Source organism: Miniopterus schreibersii, assembly GCF_964146895.1.
Source record: "Miniopterus schreibersii genome assembly, chromosome: 2".
NCBI lineage: Eukaryota > Metazoa > Chordata > Mammalia > Chiroptera > Miniopteridae > Miniopterus > Miniopterus schreibersii.
In genome coordinates, this window is record NC_138102.1 from 112,992,253 (window position 1) to 113,005,755 (window position 13,503).

The 13,503-nt window shown below is 37.0% G+C and overlaps 1 protein-coding gene across 5 annotated transcripts in view; it reads left to right on the plus strand.

Annotated features, from left to right (window-relative positions):
* Positions 1–13,503, plus strand: part of ATP2B1 (ATPase plasma membrane Ca2+ transporting 1) — a 117,461-nt gene that overhangs the window by 75,309 nt on the left and 28,649 nt on the right. For all 5 annotated transcript variants that reach the window (XM_081128616.1, XM_081128613.1, XM_081128615.1 and 2 more), the window contains exons 7-12: positions 844–882; positions 1,654–1,815; positions 3,235–3,449; positions 6,108–6,350; positions 7,736–7,977; positions 10,705–10,942. In XM_081128616.1, coding sequence (XP_080984742.1) covers positions 844–882; positions 1,654–1,815; positions 3,235–3,449; positions 6,108–6,350; positions 7,736–7,977; positions 10,705–10,942 — 1,139 coding nt within the window. The remainder of the gene's footprint in view (positions 1–843; positions 883–1,653; positions 1,816–3,234; positions 3,450–6,107; positions 6,351–7,735; positions 7,978–10,704; positions 10,943–13,503) is intronic.

A 13,503-nucleotide genomic window follows, 5' to 3' on the forward strand; every position in this document is an offset into this window, starting at 1 on the left:
CTAGGCCAGGGCGGTCTGTCTCCGTTCCCTTGGTAGTCTGGAATGTGGCTCGCTCTCTGGTCTCTCTCCAGGCTTGAGGTCACTGAAAGTAGCTAGGTGTTCCCTTACTATCTCCTCATTTATCTTGAGCCTCTGTTCCACCTTGACCATATTTGTTCCTCATTTTCCAATTTAAAGATAGTTCTCATTGATAGAGCGGAAGTTGGAATAAAAATAGACTGAATGATTCTGCTTTCTCTTTGTCATTTCTAATATCCTCCTGCCTCCTTCCAAACAATAAACCCATTCCCTCCTTGATGACTGTTGCTACAGACATTCTCATCTTTCTCTTTTCTCCAAATCTAAGCCAGTTATTGTAATTATCTCAACTGATCGTACACTCACCTTCTAGTTTTACTTAGTTGCCTCCGCTGTCTTTTATGCACACTGTTTTTGTTCCCATGCCTATCAAAGCGCTCCTGCTTACTGTGTTTCTACGACATTTCTCCCTCTTTCTCTACCCTTGTCCTTTCTGCTTTCTTAGGATTATATCTATTTAGTTTGAAAACCTCTTGTATTATATTTGGGTTTATTTCAGCGTAAAAGAGTCAAGTCTTCTGGAAATACCAAACAAGTATAGACTATGCCAAAATTATTTTGGAGTATCCCCTATGGTTAAGATTCAAGGAGTGATTGACCCAGTCGGTCATTACAAGCCAGACCCTTTGTAATCTGTACACGCACACAAACACACATACCGTTGTATAGCGGTGCTGTTGTGGAAATGTGAACTACCTTTGCATAATTTAGCATGGCTGTATTAATTTCTCTTGGAAAGCTTTAATTCCCATTTTGTTCCTACAGATAAGAAACAAGATGGAGCTATTGAGAATCGCAACAAAGGTAAATTCAGGAGAATGAAAGTACAGTTAGCTTCTTTTCATTATATCCAAAAACATATCTACTGTGTGCTGTAGTCATCCAAAAGTGGGAGACACACATAGCAGGAAAATCAGCAGTATATATTAACTTGGGTCAAACTCTCTCCCTGTTAGTGCCTTAGTCAGGCTGCCTTTACAGCGTTAGTGGGATTTCAGTTGTGATTTGTGATAGGAAGTGTAGGAAAATCCAGATGTCGGTAACTTTCACCTTAAACATTTTGGGTATTATAACATTGGTTACTGTATCATTACTAGCAAAAATGCATAAGAAATAAAATACATAACATAAATATTTTTACATCCATTGAAGAGGCTGTGCACATAGGTATTTCTCTGTGTGTAAGGTGATACATAATGTTCTGCATTATGGTCATAAATTATATGGAAGGGACTTGTGCTGTTTGGAGTTAAGTCTCATGGTCTAACACAACACAGGGGAAGAGAAATGATTTGGTATTTAGTTCTTAGTTTAAGGACCCTCGTTTTCCTTCCTGTACCCCATCCGTACTACGTAGCACACCGTTCCCAAGTCTGCTACGGAGTTTCACAACCAAGTCTCACTGTTGTCTTATTTTCTCTGGGTAGACATACACACACGTGCACACACAAAGCTGGATGTTTAAATCTTTTCTAGTTTCCAAAAGAAAACTGATTTTTATCAAAACTTGCTTCGCCACGTCAAGTTGGGTGTGCCTTTAAAATGTAGTGAAATTACATTTGCTCTTAAATGTAGCAAAAGCCCAGGATGGTGCAGCCATGGAAATGCAGCCCTTGAAGAGTGAAGATGGTGGCGATGGTGATGAAAAAGACAAAAAGAAAGCAAATTTGCCAAAAAAGGAAAAATCTGTTTTACAAGGAAAACTTACAAAGCTGGCTGTTCAGATTGGCAAAGCAGGTATGATATATAAAGGAAAAGAGGTGTTTTGTTTTAAAATACATTAACTGCCTTCTTAAAAATCACCTTTTGACGTACTTAAGGCTGGAAAATTGTTGCTTTGTGAGTGGAAATGGAGTTAAAAATATTTTCAGATTTATCCACAGTGTACCAGGCCTTTTGAGTTACTGTAGATCCTCATCATTGCAGCTTAGAGGGCAGTGCCTTCTGTCAACTAGCTGATACGTGGTCGAGGTAGGATTAACGCCCAAGTCTGCCCAGTCCGCAAGCCCATGCTCTTATCTCCGAATTTTTTGGACCAAGAGAGAGGACTAGCAGTGAGGTGACTCCATGCAGATTACCCAACGATATTTTAATAAAAAGAAATTTTACCACACATTTTGTTCATCTTTTTACTGTTTATGAAAAATTTGCGTATGCATTTTTCTAAAAGTTATAGTTTAGTAAATTAAACGGATTAGAGCAACATCCTCGTAAGGCTGAAATTACTAAATTGTTGCCATTACTAGGAAACACATGTTGAGCAAGCCACTCTACTTGAAAAAAAAAAAAAAAAAAAAAAACTTAGAAACAGAGCATGCCCTCCAGCAGTAGCACCTTTCTGAATCAGCATATATTATTAAAATCACTAAAATTGCGTGATCCTATTACTTCTTAGGATTATGTTGGAAAAAGTTAAGTTTCTGCTCTGTCCTCAGGAAGCTTATCATCTAATAGCAAATATTTGCTTTTTTGTAATAAATAAGGCAAATGGTATCACTGACTCTATAGTGTTGGGGAGAAGGGTGAGTTTAAGATAGTGATGGTGGGTGTTTAGTAAGCATTCAATTGGGTTATTAGACCCAGGTATGTGGACTTGCCTTATTTTTTAATACTTATTGATAAGAGGCTAATTAACCCACAAAATAGAGAGGCAAATGATTCGTACATAATACACAACTAACTCTTGTTTGTGTAAGTTAATGAAGAGTAAGGATAGACTAAAAAATAATTCATATAATTTCTTTTAATAAAAAGGGTAGGGTTTGAATATTTCATTTCAAGTCTCCTCATTCATCAGATTCTTACTGGATTCTCTTTCAGCAACAGGTAAGTTTCCAGCATGTGAAGTTTATGCTGGGCTTTTGGTATTTTCTTGTTACTCCCTATTATTTTGTCTTTGGTAGAAGACTGAAGATACAGTTAAGTCTAGGAAAGAATCAGAAACACTTTTCTCCCAGTTCTCCTGGGGACAGGGCTATACTTGGAACATATATGACAATGTCAAGTGCAAAAAAGGTTAACAGTTTCCCAGAGAAGTTAAAATAAGTATTACCAAATCAGTTATAATTCTTCCAGTGGCCAATTTGTAACTGACAGCGGGTAGTGTGTCTGGAATATTTAAATAATTACATTTTTCTTTTCTTTGTATACTGAAAGGTTTGTTGATGTCTGCCATCACAGTTATCATTCTAGTATTATATTTTGTAATTGATACATTCTGGGTTCAGAAGAGACCGTGGCTTGCTGAGTGCACACCGATTTACATACAATATTTTGTGAAGTTCTTCATTATTGGAGTTACGGTTTTAGTGGTTGCCGTGCCAGAAGGTCTTCCACTTGCGGTGACTATCTCACTGGCTTACTCGGTCAAGGTAAGTAGACGTGGGTAAGGAGACACACTGAGTTTAAAGCCCCCACTGGTGTAGGGAATGCACGTCTGGTTCCTCTTGTTTCTGATTCTGAAAGGAAGAGAATTTCATAAGTTTATACTTGTTTGCTTTAGAAATGCTGTCATTGATTCCCTCTCTGTTAAAGACCCCTGCACATAGAGACCTGTGCATTTCTTGGAGGACAGCGTTGCCACAAAACTAAGTACAACTCTGCTAGACAAGCTTCTGGATTAATTGTCATTGTATAGTAGTTATCAAGTCATGTCCCCTCCTTTTTCTCAATTGTAAGGTTAAGAATGTCATTTACCTGTGATATAAGAGCAAAGGAAGGTTCCCTCCATTCCAACCTTCTATCTAAAGCCTCCTTGTTGCCACTCTTACTCCCGTTATCTCACAGTCCAGCCTTCACAGGGTAGGCAGACTCATGTTTCTAAAAAGGTAATTCAAACCATATTATTTCCTTGCATAAAACTTCAGTGGCTTTTTATGACACTAAGAATAAAATCCCAGCTCCTTCCCATAGCCAGAGGTGTTAATCTCCTACCTCTTCCTCCTCCTGATCTACTTCACCAGTCTTCCTGCTGTTTTTAAATATCCCAACCATGTTCCCCCCTCAGAGCCCACTTGTTCCTTCCTGCGAATCATCTGCTCTCTTACTCGACTCAGGTCTCTTCAGATGTCACCTTCTCTGACTACTCGACTTACAGTAGCTCAGTCCTTCTTGTTTTCCAAGTAGAATGCTATAAAATGCGCTTTGGTTTTCCTAACTGCTGTTTAGCTAAAGTAATAATCTCTTTGAAGATTATTGATTAATTTTGATCAATTTTATACTTTATATGGAAAAGGTGATTTAAAAAGGTTTAGCTTGGACAATTTTGGTCTTTCAAAATGGCTTTGTAAGTAAAATTATACTTACTGGAAGAATGCTGCCCTTGTCAATTTCTGTTGTTAATTAGCAGTTCTCCTTAAGTAGCATTGATGACATTGAGCGATATGAAGTAATTAGTCATAGCTTCTGCTCTAGCACGCCTGTCCCCAGTATTCCCAAGTACTTTACAATAGACCTGTCATGATAAGAATATTTTCTATTACTGTTTGAGGTGTTTTTTTCAGATATTTAACATTTTTTTTTTGTTTCAAAAAGTAAGATGGTTGGTAAATGTATCGGTGATGATGAAATACAACATAATTATCTATTTGTCCTTTTTTGATGTTTTAAGATAATTATAAATAATTGGGATAAACAATTTAGACACATTGATCAGTCATTTTACCGTTACTATCATTAGTTCATTTTGAATAGTCGTTAATGATACCAAATTTTCAGTTGATAAAAAAGATACAAGCAGGATTGATTTGTGTTCCCTCAGTAGAGAATGAGGACATTTTAACCCTTTGCGGTCGTATTAAATTTGGACATGGGTGTCGTACTGGTCGGAATTAATTTCCATTGAAAGAGCAGTGATACATAACATGCAAGATTATGAAGGATAAACAAGAGAAATTATGAACTGATACATGAGTGAATAGAGTTAAGATTCGTACTGTTCCTTGCTGTGGTGGCTGAGAGCAGACATACGACCGGAACGGTAAAAAAGCTTTGGTGGCTGAGAGTAGACAAACGACCACAAAGGGTTAACTACTGTTCCTTAAGCTTTTATTAAACATTTAGCTTAAATGTTACCAACTATTGTTTCTTTCACTGAGGTGTAGCCTTTATAGATCCTCTGCTAGTGCTTTGCAAAATTGAACACATTTTCTTTACTGTAGGAAGAGCTTCATTCTTTTAATCTATAATATTCAAATCACAAGTAATTTGGGAGGTACACATCTTTCCCATATTTATTTCTTCAAGGAACCAGGGTTTTTTTTGGCAGTATGTTGCATAGTAGTAGTGAAAAAACTTACTTTTAATCCATTCCACATATGTTTTGAGAATTAATTATCAAGCACTGTATTTTAACTTAATTACCTTTTGGGGGCTATTTATGTTTCTTAATTTTTTTAGAAACTGTCTTTTTTGTTCTTGTAAATAAGAGAGAGATGACCTGAAGGGCAAGAATACCAAGTGCAACAGCGTATGGGAAAGATAAAAATGACCCATTCTGGTTTTGGGATACTAACTCAGTCTATCAGTCCAAAAAAAATCAAGCAACTACATGCCCACAACCTGTATATTTTAATTGATACAAGCTACTTTTTCCTTGGTGATCGATAAGAACCTTTTGTTTTCTACTTTATAAAGTGACTTAATCCTTAAACATAATATACTATCACAGTGCTCTAAGTACCTCTGTACTTAGAGAACAGATTGTCATTGCTCTTGTAATGCTTGTAATGCGAGAACACTTCGCAGAAGCTGTCTGAGGCGGCGTAGACTCAGTGTGATTTGCAGATGCGTGCAGGTGTCTGTTTTCATTTACTAGATTGTTATGCAGTCGTCAAATTATTGAAACCTCAGAACGCTTATTTGAATAGGTCACATATACTAAAATTCTTCCAGTATTAAATTGTTGGCTCTTACTCTATAATCTGTATTTAGCTGGAGTTTTTGTTCTGATTTTAAAGCAGTTATAATTTTAATGTAACAAGGCTATTGGTTTTATATGTAGCTTAACTAGATTTTTTTTGTCACTGTAGAAAATGATGAAAGATAATAACTTAGTAAGGCATCTGGATGCTTGTGAAACCATGGGAAATGCCACAGCCATTTGCTCAGATAAAACAGGAACATTGACAATGAACAGAATGACAGTTGTTCAAGCTTACATAAATGAAAAACATTATAAAAAGGTCCCTGAACCAGAAGCTATTCCACCAAATATCTTGTCCTATCTTGTAACAGGAATTTCTGTGAATTGTGCTTATACATCAAAAATACTGGTAGGTTTCTTTAATAAATTATACATGAAAATTGATTTTTTAAATTTGGAATTAGATTGTATGTAACTCGTTAGACCTACCTTTACTATATAAAAATTGAAGAACTGAATTGTGTTGTTTTTAAAAGGCTTATATCCATATAATGTATATGTTTCTTTGATACAATTTGTGTTGCAAGTAAGATCTGTTGGCCAACAGATACATTTTGTTTACTTGTAATTTTCTCCTCCTATATTTTTAATTTCCTGTATTTAGAAACTCTCAAGCCTAATAACCAGAACAAGTTCTTAATTTTAAATTCTTATTAAGCTCATTTTGTGAAAGACCAGGCTATCTTACTTTTATAGACAAAACTAATAAGACTTTTGCAGAAAGTCAACTTTCAATTTTCTAGAGAAAATTTTGAGGCCAGATGCAACTTAAAGTAATGTTTTCCATATGCTTGCTATATGTTCTTTTTGGTTTCTCAGTAGATCCTACCTGTAAAGTGATGCTTAGATCTTTTGGAACTAGCTCAGTAAAGTAATTCTAGACTTAAACTATCTTAGAGTAAAATATTTTCAACTTTGCAAGATTTAAAAGTCTTATTTATAACATAAAGCATGAAATTATTTCACTTGATATTGTTCTAGTGATTTATGGATGAAGACCATGAACAACATTAATATTGCAAGTCATTTAGTGAAAATGTGCATGAATTGGATTATTGGACTGGGAAGTAATGGGGATCTTGGTTCTAGATCTAGCTTTGCCTTTTACTAGCTTCAAGCCTGAGCTTTACTTTCTTTAATTGTTAAGTAAAGACAGTCACATCTGCCCTTAATACTGTCATGATGATTATATGAGGTGAAAATTGTGAAAAATACTATGAAAAAATAAAGCCTTTATATATATTTAAGGCAACAGGGCTTTATTTTAATACATCAACTTTTATTTCAAGCCATAAAAATTTGTAAAGTAGATCTAATTTTGAATTATTTAATATAAATATTGAGTGAAAACAGGAAGAGAAAATGAGAGAAATAAAAGTTAAGTCCCACTACATGTCAGGAACCAACTTTAAATTTCACATGTCTTATTTAATTATTAGGTCATAAGTGCTCCTGTTTTTCAGATGCTGAAACCAAGGACCACAGCTAGTGGGTAACTTGCCGAAAGTTCCCACAGCTAGTAACGGGCAGGGCTGAGATTGGAATCCATGTCATTCTCATCCCAGAGCTCCTTTCTACTTCATCTTGCTGTGCTCCTTTCTGAAATGCTTATATTAATAGAAGTTTCCTGTGTCATTTGTTTTACAATGTTGCATTCTGTTTTATGTAATAAATTAAACTGTCATAGAGAAACAAGATGATACTAGCTAGCTTCTAAACCTTTTTCTCTTACAGCCACCAGAGAAAGAGGGTGGATTACCTCGTCATGTTGGTAATAAAACTGAATGTGCCTTGTTGGGATTTCTTTTGGATTTAAAACGGGATTATCAGGATGTTAGAAATGAAATACCAGAAGAAGCACTGTACAAAGTCTACACCTTCAATTCTGTTAGGAAGTCCATGAGTACTGTCCTAAAAAATTCAGATGGAAGTTATCGAATATTCAGCAAGGGTGCATCTGAGATAATTCTGAAAAAGTAAGAGTGAAATGCTTAGATGAATAAATTGCTAACTACAGTTTCTTTATGGAATACCTACTATGTTGTTATTGTTGCTATGTTCCTTTTTGTGAATATGAGGCATTTGATGACACCTCAGAGCTTTTTAGTAAATTTTAATGGTATCCAAATATTTGCCCATGGTATTCTTCCATTTTTATATTCCAGTTTCTTTTATTTCTTAGTATTTTGCTACAGGGAAATAAGCCCATTACATTCAGTCTGGTAGGTTTAATAAAGTAAACTTGATATTTGTTTTTAGACATGTTGATTTCATTGTTATATAGGATCATGAAAAATCAGCCTCCTATAAAGAAAAACTGAAGTTTTTATATTCAGCACTGCATTGAAGACAGCAGACTCAATATGTGATAAATGAATGATACGTTTGTTTTTTAAATAGCAAAGCATTACAACTAGATCTTGAGAATTCTCCTTTTATATCAGGATGAGGTTTTATCATACCTATGCTGCAGTGGTGTCACATTTAAATATCTCCTTTCATTTTGAATGGTAATCTTTCTTTTTTACTGTCCTTATACAGATAAGTAGCTTCAATTTTAATATTAAATGTTTATAATTTCTCTAATGTTTATGTGCTATTATAGGTATTAAAATTATTTGTTTCTTTAATTGCAGTAAGAACTTTAAAAAAATTAAGAGCAATTTTGGAAATATAGAATGCACTTGAAATTATAACATTTACAGTATTTCCACTTTTAATTTGCTTTCACATGGACTATATATAAGCTGTTATCTTAATGAATACTGGACGGATTGTGGTCTAATAGGCTTAAGAGACAAGTATAAAATTAATGCTAAGGCAGCATATGACAAGCGGGAAAGTTTTAGGATGAAAGATTCTACTACGAAAGATAGGTTTTGGTGTGAAATGAGAGCATCGGGGTGAAAGGAAGCCGTGTCCGAGGAAAGGAGGCGGGTAGCAGGCCCGTGGCAGGGGATAGCTGGTGGTGTGGCTCGGCTGAGGGCATGGGCCATTGCGGCACACAGGCCGCCTAGCGCTTCCTTCGCCCTTCGCAGGAGGCTTGGTTGTCTGATTTCAGCGTGGAAGGTTACATTTTGCTGGGTAGCAGATGGAATACAGGGGAGATTTTTTAAATCAAGAACCAGTCAGGCTTTGATGCCTCTCCACAACTCACTAGCTTTGGGATTTTAGGCAAATTCTTTCCTTAGCTTTCATTTTTCCCCACTGAAAAAGAGGGTGATAACTACCAACTCTGTAACAGTGAAATGAAACAATGCATATAAAACATAGCATGGAGTCTGATATATAGTATGTGTATAGTAACTGTTTCCAAAGCGATGCTTACATTTTGTTGTAGAGGCTCTTAAACCTTAGGCTGAGCAATTAAAACTTAGTTAAGTGAGCCAGATAATGTGACTGAAGTGTGTTTTTCATCAGATAGTGGAATGATCAAAGCTGTCGTTGAAGATAATTCTTGCATCAGGAAATAAGGTGGGTTGGGGGGGACAGGATGGGCTGGAGACAGATGTCAAAAGGCTGTTGCAATACTTAGTTCTAGCGCAAAGAGTGAGGCGGAAGCCACTAGCAGCGGGAAGAGAAAGGAGAGGCACATCCTAAACACTGTTCAGAGAACAAATATATAGGACTTAATGAAGGAATATTATACAGATGAGAAAAAAGGACTCAGGTGAGATTTTAGATTTATAGCAGGCCTTCGAATAACATAGTTTCATCCACCATCATTTGTTACAAAGTTGGTGAGATACCGTAGGAACTTAATCTTTATTTGTATCATTAGCCTGTGGTAAGATTTGTTTCCTTATACATCATTTCACTTAAAGTCACAGAACCTGCCTTCGATGTTCAAGTGAGGACTTACTGTATGTTGAAATTATTGGGGTGCTGTTGACGTCTGTTCGATGGGCAGTGAGGAGGCAGCTTTTAGGCTTCCAGGCAGTAAGATTAAGAAACTGATACCGCTCCTGAGTGGGACGATGGAGAGCTTTGGAAAACGAAACGGAAAATGTAGATTTGGAAATCACCTGCCTAGAAGCTGGAGGAGGTGGCATCATCAAGGGGGAGGAGCAGAGAGAGGCTGTGTGAAAATAAACTTTGAAAAGGGAAGTCTACAGTGTGACCTTATTTACCACATCATCAAAAGGTTGTGGTTAGTGCTACTGACAATAAAACTATTTTGACATTATCTCTCATTCTAATAGAATGCTTATTTTAAAATAAGCTATTTTTTTTTTTTCTTTCATGGTTAAAACAGTATAGGTGATGATACTGTGTCTCAGGTAAGGGATTGATTGAACTTGGCTCTTTACTTCAAAATAATAAAATATTTGTGAAATTTTTATTAATCATTATTATTGTCTAAGTCTGTACCCAAATGGATAGGCACATATAGTTTATTCCCCTCTGTCAATAGGGTTCTTTGTGAAAATGTAAAAGCTCTGCATTTCCAAAAGAGACGGTTTAGATAATTAGAGTAACTGATGAAGTGGAGCACTATCAAAGGAGAACCATAAAAATTAGAACTGTCTGTTTTGTAAAGGGGAGAGTGAAAGTGAGGATGATTTACGTAAAAATACAACACATGTAATGCCCTAAATTCTAGATACCACACCCCACGATTTCTAGCCTTTCCAGCTCCCTTAAATGGCATTAACCATTATTTCTGTTCATTACTGATGTTTGGATTCACCATTTCCTTTTAGGTGTTTCAAAATCTTGAGTGCTAATGGTGAGGCAAAAGTGTTCCGACCAAGGGACCGTGATGATATTATAAAAACCGTGATTGAGCCGATGGCGTCAGAAGGCTTGAGAACCATATGTCTTGCGTTCAGAGATTTCCCAGCCGGAGAAGCAGAACCAGAGTGGGATAATGAGAACGATATTGTCACCGGGCTCACGTGCATTGCTGTCGTGGGGATTGAAGACCCAGTGAGACCCGAGGTGGTGAAGCGTCCTGTGCTCTGCATGTGCAGAATATCTGACTATAGTGGCCCTAGGCACTGACTGTGATCACTCTCCTAGTAAAATTCTTAGTGTTTACAATTTTACTTTTTGTTATGTGATCCCAAGATAAGTGAAATAATAGTGTTTGTGATGCAATACTATTTATAGTTTATCTTCCCTTTTTTTGTTTTTGTTTTACCCTTTATAGTTTCGACAGCTTCTATTTGAGATGCTATGTTTGTAACACCATAACCTAGCGTAGTCCCTTCAGCGGAGTAGGTTTTCCAGTTTATATTAAGTTAAATAACAGATACCATTAAGTTCTTTGTTTTCAGGCTCTAGACCAGCATTGTCCAGCTGAACTCTGTGATGATAGGAATGTACTATATGTTGTTCAGTACAGTAGCCACTGGCCACCTGTGACTACTGAGTTCTTGATGTGTGGCTAATACAACTGAAAAACTGAGTTTTTTTAATTTTATTTGATGTAAATTTAAACATTTCACTACCATATTGGACAGCATGCAGCTCTAGACTTAGCTTTTCTTCTCTACATTTTTTTTTTTTCTTAAGTTCATCGAGCAACTTCTGTGTCCAGTACTAGGATACTGGAGACATAAAGATTTTTGAGATCTGATCTCTGGCCTTCAAGAAGTCACTCTTCTGAGTGGGGATGGACAAACATAGGATAATTATCATCCAAGTGTTAGTATGTTGTTAGATATACAGAGAGCATGTTATATGAGCACGGAGCATGATCCCTCAACCTAGTCTAAAGTAATAGCATCTTTTGAGTTCTGTGGGCCAGATACTAGGCCAAGTGTTTTACATGTATTATTTCTTTTAATGTTCACCTCTCTGAATTATTATTACTCTCATGTGACAGGTTGAAAAGGAGTTAAGATATGTCGAGGCAAACTTTAGACCCTAGAGCTTAATTGTGTTTAAATCCTGGCTCAGTCTAAAACACATATGCTTAAAAGACCACTGTGCTATATTAAGCACGGGAGTGGTCAAGTGAAACTTCCTAGAGGTTAATTACCTGTTCTGAGTCTTAGAGGATGAGGCGGTATTAAGCTAAACCAAGAGAGAGAGAGCAGTAAGCACGTTCTGAGCGAAGAAACCCCCAGTGCGTAGTCGCAGGCGCTCTTTTAGAACTGGAAATACTACAGTAAACAGGATTGCCATGAAGCGTACATTCTAGAGAAGTACTATAGCCAGACGAAATTATAGATGTGCCAAGTGAAAATACATTCTGCGAGACTTGGTCCCTGCCCGCGTAGGCCTGCCATTCTGGGTGGCGTGGGGGGGAGGGCATTCGTAGGACAAATACACGTGTCAGAGCTGTAAAGGATGACAGCACAGGGTGGTGAAATAAGGTCACAGGGAGGCCACCTGAAGAATCTCTGAGGATGTGACATCTGAGCTGAGATCTGATGGCTGAACGTGAACCAGCACATGGATAGTGGCAAGAAGAGAATTCCGGGCAAATGGAACAAAATATGTAGAGGCCTCAAGATGAGAAAGTATTTATTTCAAAGATGGAAAGGAGGCCAGTGTGGCCAACTGTGGACAAGAAGGGCCGATGAGATTACCTCTGGCCTTCCTGGGCAATAAGGGTTCTGAATTTTATTCCAGAACTAAAAGAAATTCAGGCTGGGAAGTGACAGGATTCATATTGTTAAAATACTCTTTCGGGTACTGGGTAAGGCATGAACTAGAAAGAAAGACGGGTAGAAGCAGGGAAGCCAGTAAGTCATTGCAGTAATTCCAGGCGAGAGATGATTGTGGCTTAGAGCTACGGTTGTGGCCAGAGAGAGGGAAAGAAGGGGTGATTTCAGAGTACAGGGGTATACTGTTTTTAACATTGTTGACGTGTCTGCAACTTCCAAATATATGTCAAGTAGGCATTTGGACCTAGGAGCCTGAAAGTGGTCTAGCCTGAAGCATTCACATTTGAGGTTAAAGGAGGTCTCCTGAGGAAAGGATGTAGGTAAAGAGGCTTTAAGACTGCTGTGTCTCCACAGTTAGACACCTTCTAGAAGGGGGAGTCCGTCTCTAACTTGCTTGACTGGGTGGGTGGAGATAGTAAGCAGCATATTTAGAGATCAAGATACATTCAGTTTGGGGTTTTGGAGTTTCAAATGCTTATGAAACATCAAAGTGGATCATTTATTGCCAACTTGGTCAGAGGAAAACCACTCAGTGTTTTAGGCGTTGACTTATGGCTTAAATCTTATCTAAAAGGTAACATTAAATCAGGGCTTCTGCAACTTTTGTCCCTTGGAAAATGTGTTACTATTATTTTGTTCTTGGCATTGAGGTTGATGGAGAGTTTTATCTTTTTAAAACATGTAAGTGGTGCTTACTTTTTCCAGTATCACAAAATCAGAGGGATACTTTTGTATTAAAATGAGACAGTGTAATATGAAACAGCTTTCTCCAAGTATTCTGCACTGTGCAGCTCTGATGTAGAGAATCTTGATTAATTAGATTATCTGGGACAAATCCAGCTTAATTGCATATACATGGGTACTTGAACAAGGTACTTAGCTTCT